This window comes from Chrysemys picta, chromosome 6 (assembly GCF_011386835.1).
Source record: "Chrysemys picta bellii isolate R12L10 chromosome 6, ASM1138683v2, whole genome shotgun sequence".
In the NCBI taxonomy this organism is placed as follows: domain Eukaryota; kingdom Metazoa; phylum Chordata; order Testudines; family Emydidae; genus Chrysemys; species Chrysemys picta.
Window position 1 is genome coordinate 17,865,326 of NC_088796.1, and position 16,129 is coordinate 17,881,454.

The 16,129-nt window shown below is 39.6% G+C and overlaps 1 protein-coding gene across 1 annotated transcript in view; it reads left to right on the forward strand.

The window, feature by feature from the left end:
* Positions 1-16,129, forward strand: part of DCC (DCC netrin 1 receptor) — a 945,550-nt gene that overhangs the window by 563,027 nt on the left and 366,394 nt on the right. The window contains exons 6-7 of the mRNA XM_008166035.4: positions 13,127-13,281; positions 15,647-15,767. Coding sequence (XP_008164257.2) covers positions 13,127-13,281; positions 15,647-15,767 — 276 coding nt within the window. The remainder of the gene's footprint in view (positions 1-13,126; positions 13,282-15,646; positions 15,768-16,129) is intronic.

Genomic DNA, 16,129 nt, shown 5'->3' on the forward strand with positions numbered 1-16,129 from the left:
TGGATAATTGGTCTGAAATCAAACCAGATGAAATTCAGTAAAGATAAGTGCAAAGTAGGCCCCTTAGGAAGGAAAAATCAAATGCACTGCTACAAAATGGAGAATAACTGGCTAGGCAGTAGTACTGCTGAAAACAATCTGGGGGAGCTAATTATCCCTGGTTAGGGCTCAGATGGAGTACTGAATGCCACATTTTAAGAAAGATGTGGACAAACTGGAGAGAGTCCAGAGGAAGGCAACAAAAATGATAAAAGATATAGAAAACTCAACCTATGAGGAAATGAAAACAAATAAACTGGGCATGTTTAATATTGAGGGAAGTAGACTGAGCGGGGGACCTGATAACAGTTTTCAAATATTTTAAGATGTGTTATAAAGAGGATGGTGATTAATTGTTATCCATGTCCACTAAGGGTAGGACATGAAGTAATGGGCTTAATCTGCAGCAAGGCAGATTTAGGTTAGATATTGGGAAAAGCTTTCCAACTATAGGAGCAGTTAAGTGCTGGAATAGGCTTCCAAGGGAGGTTGTGGAATTCCCTTCACTGGAGGTTTTTAAGAACATGTTAGACAAACACCTGTCAGGGATTATCTAGATCAGTGGTTCTCAGCCTGATTGTGGCCCAGTCAGCACACAGCTGTGGTCCATGTGATATCCTCAGGGCCATCCAGGTAGTATAGATGTTTAAAACATATAGGGAGCTGCATATGTGGCCCACAATGGTAAATAGGTTGAGAACCGCTGATCTAGGTATATGTGGTCCTGCCTCACTGGGTGGGCTGGACTAGATGACCTCAAGGTCCCTTCCAGGCCTACATTTCTATGAATAAAATTTTATTTCCTTTATTCCTAAGAACTCTTAGATTGCTAAAACAACTTAGATTTTAAGCTTTTTTATTATTATTTATTATTATTTTATTATGTGTTTGTACAGTTTCTAGCATGCTTGGAGGGGTCCTAGGCAGAGCTGGCTAGAAAACAACAATTCTGTTTTGTGAATTAAATTGAGCTTTTGGAATTTGGAGTTCTGACTGGGGGGAATGGGGATGAGTGAAAGAGACCTTCAGAAATATTTCAGTACAAAAACAGAGAAAAAGATTTCTTTAGGGCAGTCTCCTGGGATGCAATAGACCCAGGCTCAAGTCCCTGGTCTGCCTTGATTCTGAGCAGGGACTTAAACCTAGGTGTTCTAGATCCCAGGAGATGTGTTATATATATGAGAGAGAGACACACAGAATAGCTGGGTGGCTATGGCACATATATGAATGAGAGAGAGAGACCAAGACTGAGACCAAAAATTCCAGTTTGTACTTGAGAAACATTCCCACAAAAAGTTCAAATAAACCTTTTGATTTCAACAGAAAAGAGAATAGCTGAAAATGTTTGGCTACGTTTTATTCCTGGGAACTACTGCAATATAAATAACAATACAGATGCTCTTAGCTTTTATTTTATTTTTTGTTTTATTCATGGGTCCCATCAATAACTTTCTATGCACATACTTATTCTTACAGTTTTTCATTGTAGTATCTAAGTCCTTCTCAGTTTACTACAATGTATCAGCCAAAGAAACCATACATAGTAGTAAGAGTAGTGTCTTCTTTAGTAAAAAGAAATCCTGCTCTAAAATTTGGGACATACATAAATTACCAAAAGTGTGTATATATAAACCTCTTCAGATATACAACCAGCTACAAATGAAACTCCCTAGACAAAATAAAACACACACACACAATCAAACTCAACACATAAATAAGCATATCAGACAGTATCAAGCAATCGCTGTACCTTCCAGGCATCATCACTGAGCTGAAGGAAATGGATGAGCAGATACAAGGGTATCGAAGAAGGATTGCAAACTTCAGGCCATATTCCACTTTCAGTCCCCACACAAACCACTCACTGACTCCAGTCCAAACTCCTGAAGTGGAACAATGTAATCTGGATTATGACCCTTTTTTTTGCATGAGAAAAGTAGAGAGCCCATAGTTTGCTTATAGGAAAACATGAACTGATAAATACATTGCACCCCTGGGGCTGGTAAATACCTCTCTTAGATTATATTTACTGCTAGCAAGGCAATTCTTTCCGATTGACATGGTTATAACTGGTGTCCTAACTGCCTTCTTCCCAGCATGAGCCTCGTGTTACATTCATGGACCTAATGACGTGGATGTATGTTTTTTGCAGACTAGAAAAACTACAGCAATAAAGAAAAATGGGGGAGAGGGAAGCAACTCTGTTTTATAGTGGAAAACAAACAGTCTCACACAAATAGAGGTCAGACTCCTTGAGTTATGTTTATATACAGAATAACTCATGGGTATCTATGAATTACAAGTCTAAAAATTCATTGAGGGTTTCTGGTAAAATCATAATAAACTATACAAGCGAAGATTGAGTGGTTTATGATTTTGACAGACTCTGAAATGTATTTATGGCTTGCGAGCCAGACAGCTCTCATTTTTTATTTGACTTTAATGCATGTATTAGACTAAGACAAATAAGAGAAAAGAATTAATAGATGAATATATTTTCCTCTTATCCCATTTTTGTCCTTCAACTCTCTTATATCCAGTTAAACATCTTGTATCTTCTTGCTGTTTCCTTGACCAAGATGCAACCCTGATATAAGTGCGCGCACTTCCCTCTGACTTCGGAGGTAGCTACATTCACTAAATTTTCTCTCTGTGTTTTTCTCTCAACTCCAGTTAAAACAAAACAAAACAAAACCCCACAAATTGCTTTAATTAGAATTTACTCACCAATGTTTCCCTTAATACAGAATTTTTTATATGAAAAACAAATCACAGGAGGCATTTCCTTTTTCTCTTTTATTATTATGTGTTCTTTCTATTGTGGAATCACCTGGGAGCCCCAGTCATGGATCAAGTCCCCATTGTGACAGGCGCTGTACAAACACACAACAAAAAGGTGGTATCACTCCCAAAATGCTTACAGTCTAAGTATGTATACAGTGGTGTTGTAGCTGTGTTGGTCCCAGGATATTAGAGAGATAAGGTGGGTGAGGCAATATCTTTTATTGCACCAGCTTCTGTTGGTGAGCATGACAAGCTTTCGAGGTTACACAGAGCTCTTCTTCAGGTCAGTTGAAGCTCAAAAGCTTGTCTTGCTCACCAACAGAAGTTGGTCCAATAAAAGAGATTACCTTACCCACCTTGTTTCTCTACAGTCTAAGTATAAGACAAGAGACAGCAGGTGGATATGACAGATAGGGGGGCACTAGGAAACAATGAGACAGTATTAGTCAACAGGGTAGGAAGTGGTCTCAGCACTCCAGCTGCCTAATTTAAGTCAAGTTTTAAAGCAGTGCGAAAAAGTTTGAAAGTAGCGCTTACTCACTATCTGTGGTGCCGCCTGCAAATGACGATGCATCCATTTGTAGTTCTGCTCACGTTGAGAAGTCCCTGAAAACTGACAGTGACTACAATCACGAGACCAAATTTGGAGATGAGCCTAAGCTACTGTATATTATATCTTCTTCTGATCCCCTCAGGGTGTGTGTTGCAGCAATTTAGAATCGGTTCGATTTCCTTGCTTTCTCAGTGTCTCACCCACATACCAATCTGTAATTTACATTCTCACCGATCTCCTCTGAATTTGACCCATTGAGTCTATACAAATGTAACAATGTCTATTTTACAACACCTTACACATCACCTACACAGTGTCAACTGGTGCCTAAAGCATCAGCTTGAAAGTTGCATCTGCAGTGTTGCAGGGGCCAGGTCAAATTATGATCTTTGTGTGTGAAAACCAGTAACTTCTGGGGGTGACTTTCGGGATGTTACTGATATACACACTGCATGGTCTTCAGGGTTAAACTCCTGTACATTCCTTGAACTGTCATTGCTGCTATAGCTAAGATACCAGAAGGTGATAGGAGGGTAACCATTTATGTGTAAAGTGATTAGGCCAAAATCTGACATAAAACCCCAGCAGCCCAGTAGGGATCAAGGCAGAATTTGGCCCATGAAAGATAGCTGCATTGGTCAAAAGCTTTATCTTTATAAGTTGCAAAGGTCAGTATGAAAGTAGTGGATTGCTTTCTTTCGGAGACTCATCCTTTGACGATAAGTGGGTCTAAATCTCTCCCAGCTCTCTGCAGTCAATTCAACTTATCTCATTATTATCTTGCACTCCCCTCTCCTTCCCCCTTCATTTTGTTGGATCCGTCTGTTGGCTCTTACTTTGGGCTAGGGATGTCTTTCTATTTTTTGTTTGTACAGTGCCTAGCACAATAGTACTAGGGACACTAGGTGCTACCACAATTCAAAGAATAATAATGACCGATTATTTAGTTAACCACAAAATAAAAAAAATGGATACAATAGCAGTTAGTTTTTGATAAAATATTATACGTGCAGCTAATAGAAACTATAACTGCAAACTACTAAGTGACCTGGTTTTTTGGGGGGGTGGAGGGGGTTTGAGTGTCATCATGCCATGTTAAGATATTTACAAGGCCCAGAAATCCAATACTTTACTATTTGTGTATAAGTGTTTACATTTAAAACCCTATTCCCAATGCCAAGTGGAATATACTCTAGCAAACTCATTATGATGGCAGGTAATAGGGTTCATTGTAGAATGGGCTATTTCACCCACTTTGATGTTTCCACTTTAAATAATCAGTTTATGTTAAGTACACAAATAACACCAAGGTGCAGCATCCTTTGTGGCTGAGGAGATTCAGGACTCTGTTGTAATGGCTATAGAGGAGGGGATATTTGATGTAGGACTCTGGATATGGACCTTGTGGTTCTCACTTTTTAACTGCCAGTCTAGCACTGAATGCAGCCTATGCTGTCTAGAATCACCACACAGGGTCGCCCAAAGTCCTGGGTGAGACTTAGCTGGCATGGACGTTCAGTCAGATTTTCTGATTGACAAGAACAGTGACAGCAACTATTTTGAAACTCCTAATTTTAGTAATAAATTAATTGCTTCAGTGCTGCTGAATGTGTGAGTTGGATAAGGCAAAGCAGGGCTGCCTTGTGGACCTGGTGTGGCACCTTTGAGCCACTGATATTCTAACTGAGACAATCTTATGATATTCTCCCACTGCACAGAGACAGCGGCAAGTACCAGTCAGGAGAGGCTAGTGATTTTGTTAGCTCTCCTTTTATAAGCCACAATAGAAATCCTGAAAGCTCCAAACATTGCCTGGGCTCTGAATATTACTATGTTCTTTATATATCTGCCATAGGCTCAAAATTGGGAAATAGCAAACTACACATGAAAACCCATCCACTCTTTGTCATTTGTTATTCACAAACGCACAGTGCATGTACCATATTGTGAACTATGCAAGCTTACTCTCACACACTTACAAGAACCAAACAAAACCAGCCACAAAATAGTGCATGGAGTTTTTTTAAATATGCACTGACTTTTAGGAACAAAAGCAATGGTAAAAATCAACAGCTCTAATAATAATAACATTGTACTAAGAACATCTTTCATCTTAGAAACTCAAAATGGTTTATATGTTTAATTAACAAAAGTTTGCACCACTCTTCTAGGCAATAATACCCCTTCCCCCCCCCCCAGTGTGTGTGTGTGTGTGTGTGTGTGTGTGTATACCTATGTATAATGTAGGTAAACACCAATAGAGAGATAATGTGACTTGCTCAAGGTAACAAAGTGAGTCAATAGTACAGCTGTCAAAATATCATAGAAGTCCAGTCAATTTACCCACCCATTAGACTAGTGGTTCTCAAACTTTTTTTTCACGGATCACTTGAAAATTGCTGAGGGTCTCGGTGGACCGCTTAATAATCTTTCCAAATGTTATTTGTACCGTTAGCTAACTATTGTAAAACATTTTGGATAATAATAATAATAATAATAATTAATGTTTTTTTGTTCTACAAATAAAAGCACACAACACATATTTTAATATCAGTAGTCTTATCTTTCTAATGTGATGGATGTGCTCTCTCTTCCCTGCCACGGCAGCCCCCCAGATTGGACTGGGAAGGAGGGGGGGGTCTCTTGCTCTCTCTCCCACCGCAGCAGCTCCCGAGCTAGGCTGGAAAGGAGGGGGGTCTCTCCCTGGCAGCCACAGCCCTGGAGCTGGGGCAAGTCACTTGTTTCTCTAGCCGCCGTAGCCCTGCATGTCCCAAATTCCCCCTGCCCCCTTTCTCACCCCACTGCCCCCCTCCCATCTACCCTTTATTCCCCACCAAGGCCACCACCTCACCTTACATGTGCATCTTCTCCAGGGTCCATGTACCTAATTAGTGGAGCTACGCCTGCATGGCTCCACTAATTAGGTGGGTGGCCCTTCATTCTCCCGTGTGTGGCTGCCCAGGCATGCACCTTAGAGGGAACTATCTATGGACCACCTGAATGGAGTTTGCGGACCACTGGTGGTCCGTGGACCACAATTTGAGAACCACTGCACTAGACAACACTGTATCACTATGATATTAACTGCCCACATGCTCCTGAATGTTCCTGCAGTATAGAGCAAAACATATGTTGCATTGTAGGCTGTCTATTGTACTTGATATATCACTGTGAAGTGCTAGGGAGAAAAGTTCTAGTAGATCATTCTGAAATGCTAGTGGAAAAACTTGGAATTTCAAAGCAATGGAAATGTAACCTTACATAGACTAAAGAACAGAAGATGGAGTGGAAAAAAGGAGCCTTTGGTTCATTGATGCCACTTCCTAGACCAGAATTAAAAGATGGTTTCTAGTTACTTACAAGTAGGCGAAACACGTGAACATCTATTCTTGACTGTATTGCACAAGTCTATCTGCTCATATAAATAGAAAAGCCTTACAAAATTATTCTTTAGAGCAGTCTCATGGCTCGCCCTCATGTTGTTCCCCTTCTACAGATTTGAGTTGGGAAGTTATAAAAGATTTTGTTCCTCATTCATTCAAAACACCGATTCAGTGTTCCTAAAGTGAATTGAAAAATGATTTGTCACTGATTTTTAGCAAGTAAATATTATTGCCTCTCGCTGGAGGTAATGTGAAGTGTATGGGAGCTCTGATTAAAAATTGAGGTTTGCTGGACTTGGGGTTAATTTATTTCTGACCATGAATCTGTGCTTTGGAATCAGTTTAGTTTAATTTATCACTATGACTACATAATTGGTGAAGGATTAAAATAAATACCTTATCTACAACTATACAATATCACATCTGTATTTTGGTAAGCATGACATGAAACTGACTCTAAGAAGCTTTCACAAAATTAAAGATTGTGGATGCTACTAGTTCTTTTTATACTATACTTTGGTAAATATGATATTTCTGTTCTCTGTTCAACAATCCTGTGTATTAAAGTAATGTACAGTATTGCATGTGGCCCAGTATGTACCTGTATCCCTTCCATTCTCCTGCCAGTGTTCTGGGAGATTAATTCTGTTTCATTTCTTCTGAAAAGAACAGAAGAAATAGGAAAAGTAAAAAAAGGTAGAGAGAGGAGAAAAAAAGGAAGGAGAGAAGAACCTATTTTCTATTCTAATCATTTAGGGTTACCATATGTCCATATTTTACCAGACATGTCCAGGTTTTTGGTTCTTAAATTGCCGTCTTGGAGGAATTTTTAAATATCTAAAAACATCCGGGATTTCGCCATTATTATTTTTCCCCAAAGAAGAGTTGATCATTCAAGAAAGAGAGTGAATGTTGATCATTCAAGAAAGAAAGTGAATGTTGATCACTCCAGAGAGTTCCCGCTTTCCCCCCTAGCTCCCAGCGCTGGGAGGGAGGGGGCAGAAGGGAGAATGTGGCGTGCTCAGGGGAGGAGACGGGGCCGGGGAGGGGATTTGGGGAAGGGGTCCAATGGGACAGGGAGGGGGCAGAATTGGGGTGGGAACTTTCGGGAAGGGGTTGGAATGGGGGCAGGGAAATGGTGGAGTTGGGGCCAGGCCGGTGACCCCCGTGGAGTCTCCTCTTTTTTTGAATGTTCAAATATGGTAACCCTATTCTAATCTATCATTGGGGTATATGATTGCCTACCAAGAGTTCATTAAAAAGAAGCATCTGCCCCATGTAGTTCTTCTTTCTCTCTCCCTCTTGTGAGGAGGAAATAGTCTGTGGATTAAAAAAGCTTCTGCTGCTGTGTGTTTTTATTAAAGAATGCCTCGCACTTGGAGTGAAAAATGGTGAGATGTGTGGTGGTAGTTCTGAGATGCTGCAGGAGGTCATTCCATCCTTCGATGGCCCCTCAGAAAGATCTGAGTCCTGCATAAATGAGCTTTGCTCTTCCAGCAGAGCATTCTCTTATACCAGAGAAGAGCCATGGTTCTTGATCAGAACATCTAGCCCAGTATCCTGTCTTCTGACATTGTCCGGTGCCAGATGCTTCAGAGGGAATGAACATAATAGGGCACTTTCGAGTGATCCATCCCCTGTCATCTGCTCCCAGGTTCTGGCAGTTGGAGGTTTAGGAACACCCATAGCATGGGGTTGCATTCCTGATCATCTTAACTAATAGCCATTGATGAACTTATCTAATTCTTTTTGAACCCAGTTATACTTTCGGTTTTCAGAACATCCCATGGCAATGAGTTTCACAGGTTAACTGTGCATTGTGTGAAGAAGTACTTCCTTATGTTTGTCTTAAACTTGCTGCCTATTAATTTCATTGAGTGACCTGTAGTTCTTGTTATGTGATGGGGTAAAAAAACACTTCCCTATTCACTTTCTCCACACCATTCATGATTTTACAGTCCTCTACCATATTCCCCCTTAGTCATCTCTTTTCTAAACCAAACAGCCCCAGTTTTTTATATCCCTCCTCATATGGAAGCTGTTCCATACTTCTAATCCTTCTAGTTGCCCTTCTCTGTACTTTTCCCAATGAGATGGGATGAACAAAGTATTCAAGGTGTGGGCGTACCATGGATTGATATAGTGGAATTATAATATTTTGTGTTTTAGTATCTGTGTCTTTCCTAATGGTTCCTAGCATTCTGTTAGCTTTTTTGACTGCAACTGCACACTGAGTAAATCTTTTCAGGGAACTATCCACAATGACTCCAAGACCTTTCTTGAGTTGTAACAGCAAACGTAGACACTGTCCACTTGTATGTAAAGTTGGGATTATTTTTTCCAATGTGCATTACTTTGCACATATCAACATAGAATCTCGTCTGCTATTTTGTCATCCAGTCACCCCATTTAGTGAGATCCTTTTGTAACTCTTCACATTCAGCTTTAGACTTAACAATCTTGAGTAATTTTGTATCATCTCCAGTTTTTGCCACCTCACTGTTTACCCTGTTTTCCAGATCATTTATGAATATGTTGAATATCACAGGTCCAAGTACAGATCCTTAGGGGACCACTCTATTTACCTCTCTCCATCGTGAAAAATGAGCATTTATTCCTACCCTTTGTTTCTTATCTTTTAAACAGTTACTGATCCATAAGAAGGCCTTCCCTCTTATCCCATGACTGCTTAGTTTGTTTAAGGGCCTATGGTGAAGGACAATGTCAAAGACTTTCTGAAAGTCCAAGTACACTATATCCACTGGATTACCCGGGTCCACATGCTTGTTGACAGCCTCTAAGAATTCTAATAGCTGGTGAGGCATGATTGCCCTTACAAAAGCTATGCTGACTCCTCCCCAACATATCATGTTTATCTGTGTCTCAGATAATTGGGTTCTTTCCTATAGTTTTGATCAATTTGCCTGGTAGTGAAGTTAGACTTACCAGCCTGTAAGTGTCAGAATCAGCGCTGGAATCTTTTTAAAAAATTGGGATTACATTAGCTACCCTGGTTCTGGGCCTTGTTCTTTTAGATATCCCTGATCATTAAGCACCCTGACTGAGCTGCGGGGGAGGTAGAGAAGAAACTGGGAAAAGGACAAGGACAGGCTAGAGGGGTGTAACACATCTCGAGGTGCCCGGGATAGTGAGTCATCATGTTACCCCCCATTTTGGCGAGAGAGAGAGAGAGAGAGACTTGCTGGTGCTAAACTGGGTGTCAGCTCCCTGACACCACCAGCTAATTAGTCACCCAAATAATCTCCTCATGGATCTGCCAGCTCTTACTTTGCCTTGCAGGTTAACATCTGGTGTATCCCAGTCTCCAAGCTTCTCTGAAGCATCCATCTGTAATGTCCAGCTCCTATCACTGGACACTCACAGTAATTTGTGAGTCCCGAGAGAACAGCGTACACACAGCTTGATTGGTACAACTCCAGATCATGGATATATATGGCTATAGTGAAACAATCCTACATTTATTATCAGAGATTAAGATTTAAGAAAGAATGAGTAAGGATACAGAAATGTTTACGCATATAATGAAAAAACATAAAATGCAGTCCTAGGTCTACACTTATTAATGGTTTACAAAATATGGTTTACTCCTATTTAATAAAGTAGATTTTGTCCCAAGAGTTCAGTCTTTGACACAGCTTCTGGTTTTCAGTCATAACCAGGATCCAAGTTTTCATGAACCACCCATACCATTCAAAGGATTTCCTCCATGATTGGATAACAAAGTGCTTTACTTGTCCCCTAGTTATAGTCCAGTAAACCTTTGAAGAGCCCTTCTGTTGTTTATTCTCCCATGTGCTGACCCCAGTGTTGACATCATATCCTCATGGTGACTTGAAATGCAAATGTAGCTCCTATTGTGTTTGGCTTACAATGCTTAGTTTACATCAAAGATAGGAGTAGGTGAATAGACATGCTTTTGTCTGGCAGAAAATTTGTTTATTACCTTTGCCTTGTTACATGGTTTAAAATATATTTTAGTAGGTACACATAACTTACACAAAAACAATGAGGAGTCCTTGTGGCACCTTAGAGACTAACAAATTTATTTGGGCATAAGCTTTTGTTGGCTATAACCCACTTCAACTCCTCGTTGTTTTTGTTGATACAGACTAACACGGCTACCCCTCTATAACGTACACACCATCTATAGATACATCTCACAATCCTTATGATGACTAGTGTGTCACTGTGGCTTTCATTTAATCCCTTAATGACATTATCTGGGGATAAATGATATCAAAGTGTCATGTTAGATGTAGTGAGCTTATCAGGTCTGATAGGAGTTGCTGTTATGGTGAGAGATTCTGAGGGTTTCAAGCGTCCTGGGCAGAAGAGTCTATAACTTCTACATAATATTCCTCTCAGAACCTGCAGTGGAACATAGGATTCCTGAGTCACAACATTACTTCCTTTGTTGCACAAGTTGAAGGTATGTAGTAAGTGAGGCAGGAGATTGCAGGAAGAGTAAGGATGGACTCATGGCTAAGGCAATTAAATGCCACCCTGGAGAATTGGATTCTATCTCTGCCTGCCACAGATTTCCTATGTGGTTTTGGATTAGTCACTTAAGCAAAACTTTTCACAGGTGGCCACAGTGTTCTTCATTTTATGGGTGGCCAACTTGAGACCCTGAGGTCTAATTTGCAGAAGTGCTGAGCACTCACAACTGCAATAGACCATCCGTGAGAGCTGAGTTTTAAACATGTAAAGTGCTATATAGTGCTGTGTACTCTGAAAAAATCAGATCGCAAGTTGGGCAATCAAAATTATTGGACACTTTTGACCTTTAATTCCTTGGTATTGCAGCTCCCCGTCTGTGAAATGGGGATCCTCACCTCACAGGGATGTTATGAAAATTAATTCATTAATTTGAAATGCACAGAAATTATAGTGATGAGTGCCGTAGAAAAGCCCAGGAGGAAATTTGTAAGGTCTGGGTCTTAATAATATGCAGTAAATAAGCCTGCAGTGGAATTTTGGTAGTGGTTTAGAGACAATCCACTATGTCAATGTGGGCAGCCACAAGCTATGACACACATTGTTGAGAATTGCAACTGAGGTCTTTGTGCCTTGAACATCCTTGATAAGAACACTGTGGCTTGTCTTGACCAGACTGCGTATGCTGAATAAATAATAAAAAGGCACAGGGCCACATGTTGAACAATGAGGAGAAAACAAAATACTGAATAACAGCTAATAAAGTGAGTCACATCCATTCTGTGCACTAAAAGAATCAGGAGACCTGTGGTCATTTAATTAAATACAGAATCATAATGTATAAGCACAAGGAGTCAAATTATTTCTGATATTTTCTAACTTTTGAGTGCTTGATTTTCGCAACGTGAACAGTCTTTTCATGTCAGTTGTTCTCCCCCCACCCCTTTAATGGATTTGGATACATTATAAATCAGACATTGGAAATGGTTGCTTGAGAAATACAATTGCATTTTCTGTTCAAACGAGAAGTCATGGATGCTACCTAGGAATGAATGTAATCTGGCTTCCTAGCAACTATGAATATTCAAAATAGTGAACATTGTTCCCCTGTGAAAGCTGATGAACTGTATGTGAATTGTTTTTTCTGTGACAGGGAGATCATTAGAAATTTGATGTTATTAGCAGTTTTCCTCAAATTGCAAATCTCCATCATACCAGTATTATGGTAATGATGAAATTAAATTAAATTAGCATATCGTATACCATACTGCAAAAGTGGGAATACATTATAGTAATACAAGGCAACAGATAATTGCTATCTTAATAAGAATTTGTCTTCAGCAAAGATAATTCAGATTGTTTCTTCTTTCAATCATCATGGACAAAATTCATTCTTATTAGTGAAATCCTCATATTTTGTAAACCCAGTCACAAGTTCCACTTGGTTATATGAAACTGTTTTCTCAAGCCTAAATATACTTCATTCTGCACTGATAGTCAGGGTACTTGTCTAAAAGCTACCTACCTGCATATTAATGTGCACGTCACGTTTGTGCATGCTTTTGGTACCTGATCCATTGAATGAGCTTTGGATCAGGCCCCTGGTTACTCAAGGTGCTTATTGTGTATATTTCACACAAATCTTACATACTTTCCATACTGGGTTCTCAAGCTTCCTTTTTTTGCAAAAATCATATGAGTGTTAAACAGTATTCACTAAAATAAATGTTTTCCCTAGTATTTGATTGATTTTTTTTTTAAACCTGAGGGTTTGGGGAAATAATTTGATTTGCAGATATGTTTTCTATTTCTATCTAATATTTTCCAGGTCTAGTGAAATTATTGGGTTGCTAAATTTACATTCACATCCACTCACTACTTGTTTTGGTTTTTATCTCTCCCCTTGCAGTTCCTCCATGGTTTTTAAATCACCCTTCAAACCTCTATGCCTATGAAAGTATGGACATTGAGTTTGAATGTGCTGTCTCTGGTAAGCCTGTCCCTACCGTGGATTGGATCAAGAATGGAGAAGTGGTCATTCCTAGTGATTATTTTCAGATAGTGGTAATTATCTGACTTTTGTCATTGCAAATTCACTATTTGACTTAAAGTATGTTTTTATTTCTGATTTGTTCATTCTTTTCATAACCAGTGTTTTAACTAGTTTAGCAGAAGCAGGAAACATCTCAGCAAAACAGATCAAATCTCTCTTGCCTCCTGGTGGACAAAGGGGATATGGCACCAGAATGCTCTAACAGTCTGACGCAAAGCCCATTGAAGTCTTCCCACTGATTCCACTGGGATTTGGATCAGGCCCTTACTCTTTCGTTCAACAGTGGTTTAGATTTTTGTTAAGGATCTCCTCAAGCACAGAACATTGACCATAACTTCATGTCACATTTTCAATTAAATTGTTATTATTTATCACCTGTTATTGATAAAGTGCCATCAGCGTCACGTATGATGCTTTACTACAGACAAAAAATGATGACTCCACGCTCTGAAGAAATTACACTTTCAGACATAAGTTAGTAAGGGATGACAAAGGGAAGGAAGTGAATGTGGGAGGATGAAGAATACAACAGTGGGCAATCATCAACTGTGCTTATTGTTAAATGCACACCTTCTTAGTCTGTTCTTTTAAAAATAGATATGTTTAAATTTGAAGATAGCGGATCAACAATTACAATGGAGGTTAGTGATACTTCACACATTTGCATGAGCAAAGGGGTAGAGAAAACAGGCTGTGAGCCACAATGCAACAATGGGGATAAACTCGGACAAAGGGGAAACAGGGCTTAATATCCTCAAGCCTCTGTTTTAAGGATACACTACTGTACACATTTTAAGTAATCATAAGTGAGAAAGGTAGATATCTTAAAAGGAAGCTAACAAATGCCATCTGGAATTCACAGTTGTGTGCAGATCTTGCAGTTTCTTAGCATTTTCTTTCCCTGTGTAATTTCATTTGGAGTTAAAAGTGAAATAGATATTTCTGCCACAGATATGACATTCAGCTGGCATCCCTCCCTACATTTTTTTCAAATCTGTTTTAGAACATATTTGCAGAACTTGATCTTTCAGTGACGATCCATCAGGTTCTTCAAATGCAAAGTATTTTCACCACAGTTAAATTAATAATGATAATGGTCATTTGACATGTATACAATTTTGTCGCCAAAGCACATAATTGATAGTGTGATATGTCACATTCCCATCTTTTATTACACAAATAGCATTATATGTGAGGCATTAAAAGTTAAACATCAATGGTGGAATTTTCAAAAGCATTGGCCTAACTACTCTCATGAAAGTCAACGAGAGTGTTATCATTGATTTCAGTGGGAGCAGAGTTGAGACCCTGCAGAATGCTTCGGAAAATCCCGTCCCTAATATGTCTATCTTTTGTTACAGCATGATAAAAATATCCACAGGCCATGAGATAATATTTTTCTTTTGATGACTTTGGCATAAGAAGGTTAGCATGTCTCATTCATATAGATCAGATTGCAATATTTAGTGCCAATTTCCTAGTGAATGCACATTCTAATCAATAAAATGGACTACGTTCCTGTAAATTAAACATCTTCCAATGAATAAAGGTTGGTTTTTACCATATTTTTCTTGTGGAGAAGATTTACTCAGTTATATGGAATCACAAGTTCGTGTTACTTTATGCAGCATCACTTTTTGTTATGAGGAGGATCAGACAGCAATAAATGTACTTGCCAAAGAATGGCAAGTCCCTTTATTATTATTATAATGGGGAGGGGAATTATCCTTTCAATTTTTATTTCCTGAAGAAATATTTATAGCAAGGGAATCTCTCTTGCAGCCTTTTCTTATGCAAATAATTGTCCCTTAGAAGCCAACATTTGCCACGTCACTTAATTCTGCTTGTGCTAGCAGCAGCTAAAACTGAAATCCTGCGCACCAGCAACACACATTGAGTAACTCTTCTGTTGCTGCAGGTCTTTGAGTCTCATGTCATGATGTAGGATCTGACCTTCAGAATGCTGTTTGTACACCAGGTACAAAAGTTGGAAGTTCTTTTATATCTCCCCTGCTGCAAAGAGCCAATACAAAGCCCTATTCACCACTCAAGTCCCACTCTAGCTTTTAATATGGGGTTTAACTGTAGCATAGGGTGTTGGGCTGGCCCTCCTCTGTATCCGAGTGAATAAGGGCACAAGCACCATCCTTGTAACAGAGTGGTGCAAAGAGAACAAAAGTATTCCAATGAACGTGCATTTTATTACAATCCACTGGAGTCAAAGACAATATGAACGGAGGCTGAGGTTTCCCAATACTCTCTGCTCTTGTTTCACAAACAAAATATTGTTGAAGCTCCTTAGCAAGTGATGTTCAGTTTGACAGTTTTGTCTAATTATTTCCCTCTCCTTCCCCTCTCCCCTCTTTGTCTCTCTAGGGTGGCAGCAACTTGCGGATTCTGGGCCTCGTAAAGTCAGATGAAGGTTTTTACCAGTGTGTAGCTGAAAATGATGCTGGGAATGCACAGACCAGTGCACAGCTAATCATCCCTGAGCCGGGTAAGATACAAAGGACACAGAGAATCATATCAGCGATTAATACAATTAGCATAAATCCTAGTTGGGCACCTACTATTCTCCTCTTCTCCCCCCCGCCCCACCTTCATTCTCAGGCATGTTAAAAAATATTTAGCTAGCTAGATGGCTTGACTTATAACAGCGTGTTCCTTCTTAGCACTAGGGGAGACGCAGGTCTGTCTTGGTGTAACCTTGAGACTCTCTGTCACTGGGACAATTACAGATGCTAGGTGCATCCCAGAAGTGACACTGGAGGTCAAAATCTCAGCATGAAAAATCAAAGACGGTGTCTTCGCTTTCAACCACAGGGTTCATCTTGCTGAAATATGAGAAGAGGCTGGGGA